This window comes from Colobus angolensis, unplaced genomic scaffold (assembly GCF_000951035.1).
Source record: "Colobus angolensis palliatus isolate OR3802 unplaced genomic scaffold, Cang.pa_1.0 Scaffold506, whole genome shotgun sequence".
NCBI lineage: Eukaryota > Metazoa > Chordata > Mammalia > Primates > Cercopithecidae > Colobus > Colobus angolensis.
In genome coordinates this window covers 962,829-964,754 of record NW_012118555.1, presented here as the reverse complement: position 1 = coordinate 964,754, position 1,926 = coordinate 962,829, and the positions used below count along the sequence as shown (strand labels likewise).

The 1,926-nt window shown below is 62.0% G+C and overlaps 1 protein-coding gene across 1 annotated transcript in view; it reads right to left on the bottom strand.

Moving 5' to 3' along the window:
- OLIG2 (oligodendrocyte lineage transcription factor 2) overlaps window positions 1-1,610 on the bottom strand; it is a 5,196-nt gene extending 3,586 nt beyond the window's left edge. The window contains exons 1-2 of the mRNA XM_011960155.1: window positions 1,422-1,610; window positions 6-666 (exon numbers count right to left, since the gene is read on the bottom strand). Coding sequence (XP_011815545.1) covers window positions 6-605 — 600 coding nt within the window. The 5' untranslated portion in view covers window positions 606-666; window positions 1,422-1,610. The remainder of the gene's footprint in view (window positions 1-5; window positions 667-1,421) is intronic.
- Window positions 1,611-1,926: the final 316 nt, after the last annotated feature.

The following is a 1,926-nucleotide window of genomic DNA, read 5'->3' as shown; positions in this document are numbered from 1 at the left end:
GTGGCTGCGGGCAGGGGCGCGGAGTGCGCCAGGCCTCCACAGGCCGACGGGTGGAAGCCAGCGTGGTGGCCCCCGTAGATCTCGCTCACCAGTCGCTTCATCTCCTCCAGCGAGTTGGTGAGCATGAGGATGTAGTTGCGCGCCAGGAGCAGCGTGGCGATCTTGGAAAGCTTGCGCACCGAAGGGCCGTGCGCGTAAGGCATGACCTCGCGCAGGCCGTCCATGGCGATGTTGAGGTCGTGCATGCGCTTGCGCTCGCGGCTGTTGATCTTGAGACGCAGCTGCTGCAGCTCTGGCTCTGTCATTTGCTTCTTGTCCTTCTTGGTGGACGACGCGGCCGCCGACGACGTGGACGACGAGGTGCTGGACGAGGATGACTTGAAGCCACTGCCTCCTAGCTTGTCACCAGGATGCGCGCCCGCAGAGCCCATAGCGCTGCGCAGCTCAGCGCTCAGCTCCGGCGGGCAGTCGCTCGGGGTGGACGAGGACACTGTGCCCCCAGTGAAGGCGCTGCCGCTACTGCCCTTACTCCGGGCCGGCAGAAAAAGGTCATCGGGCTCTGGCGACGACGGGCGGCTGGACACCAGGCTGGCGTCCGAGTCCATGGCCCCGGGGGAGGATAGTCGTCGCAGCTTTCGCAGGGTCCTCCTTCCCTAGGACCCGAAACTTCCAGGAGAGGAGGAGAAAGAGAGAGAGAGAGAGTCAGAGAGTCAGTGAGTCAGTGAGTGAGACAGAAAAGCTGCTCCCGCCTGCGCCGCAGTACCGCAGCGCGGGGTCCCGGCACAGGTGGCCCGTGGTTCCTCGTCCCCCTCGCTACTATCTCTAGCCCTCCTTTTAGCTGTACGCGGGTACCTATAATTAAGCTCTCTTTATCTCCCCTCCGCTCTCATGCAACAGGTTATTTCAGGGAGCGTTGGTGACCCTCGGGATGTGGGTGGCATTCTGGAGGCTTCGTGTTTTCAGTTAGGAGTGGGAAAGCTGAGTCTCCTGGGCTGGAATAAACGAGTGGGAAGTGAGGGCCTTTCTTTGGGGACGGTGGAGATCTAAATAGAGAACTAATGATTTTGTTCCCCAGACGGGTCCACCTTATCTCCATCGACACCACGCAGCAAACACACGCACAAGCACCCAGCGCCGGCGTGGGGCCCAGACCAGAGTCTATGTGCTGCGTCTGGAGACCACGGGGAGCTCACCAGCTGACTTGGGCTTGGGCAGAAAGAGCTGTTGTCGCTCCGACTTCTCACTTTTGGCGAGGGGCATGCAGCGGTGAGTGTGGGGAGGACAGAACAGCAAAGTCGCGCTGGAGAAATGGCTCGCAGAGGAGGGATCCAGATCCCCTGTATCGGAGCATTCTGGGTCACAGCGGAGTTGAGGAGCGTCTGTCCTTGGGATCTAGACTGGGGTTGCTGGGGGGCGGGGACACTTACTGTGGGTGCGATTCGAGGAGCTCGCTCCGAAAAGCCTCAGCGGAGAACCTGGCACCGGGCACTGGTGTCGCGTAGGTCTATAATAAGCATCCGCACCTTTTGGGGGCTCGGCCGGTTTTTATAGCCCAGTGGCAGCGGAGACGGCGGCAGCGGTGGCCGGGGCGGGGACGGGGAACAATGTGCGTGTCCTGGAGGGGCTGCCGCGCCAATGAGCTGGGCCCGCCGGGGGGCTGGGAAGCTGATGTCATCCGGGCTAATTCCGCTCAATGAAACTCGCCAGGCCGGGCACACGCCTCCTCCCCGCGCACAACCAATGGGCGCCCGTGGCCGGGAGATTCTTAGGGAGGGACTAGAGGAGGGACCCGAGGAGGTGGAGAGGGGCGGGCTCAAGGGGGATGGAGAGAGGGCTGAGCGCTCTTGGGACCGAGGGAGAAAGGGAACGTAGTCAAATTTCTGTAAAAAATACGGCCACCACACAGTAAGGCTGGAGGACGGGATG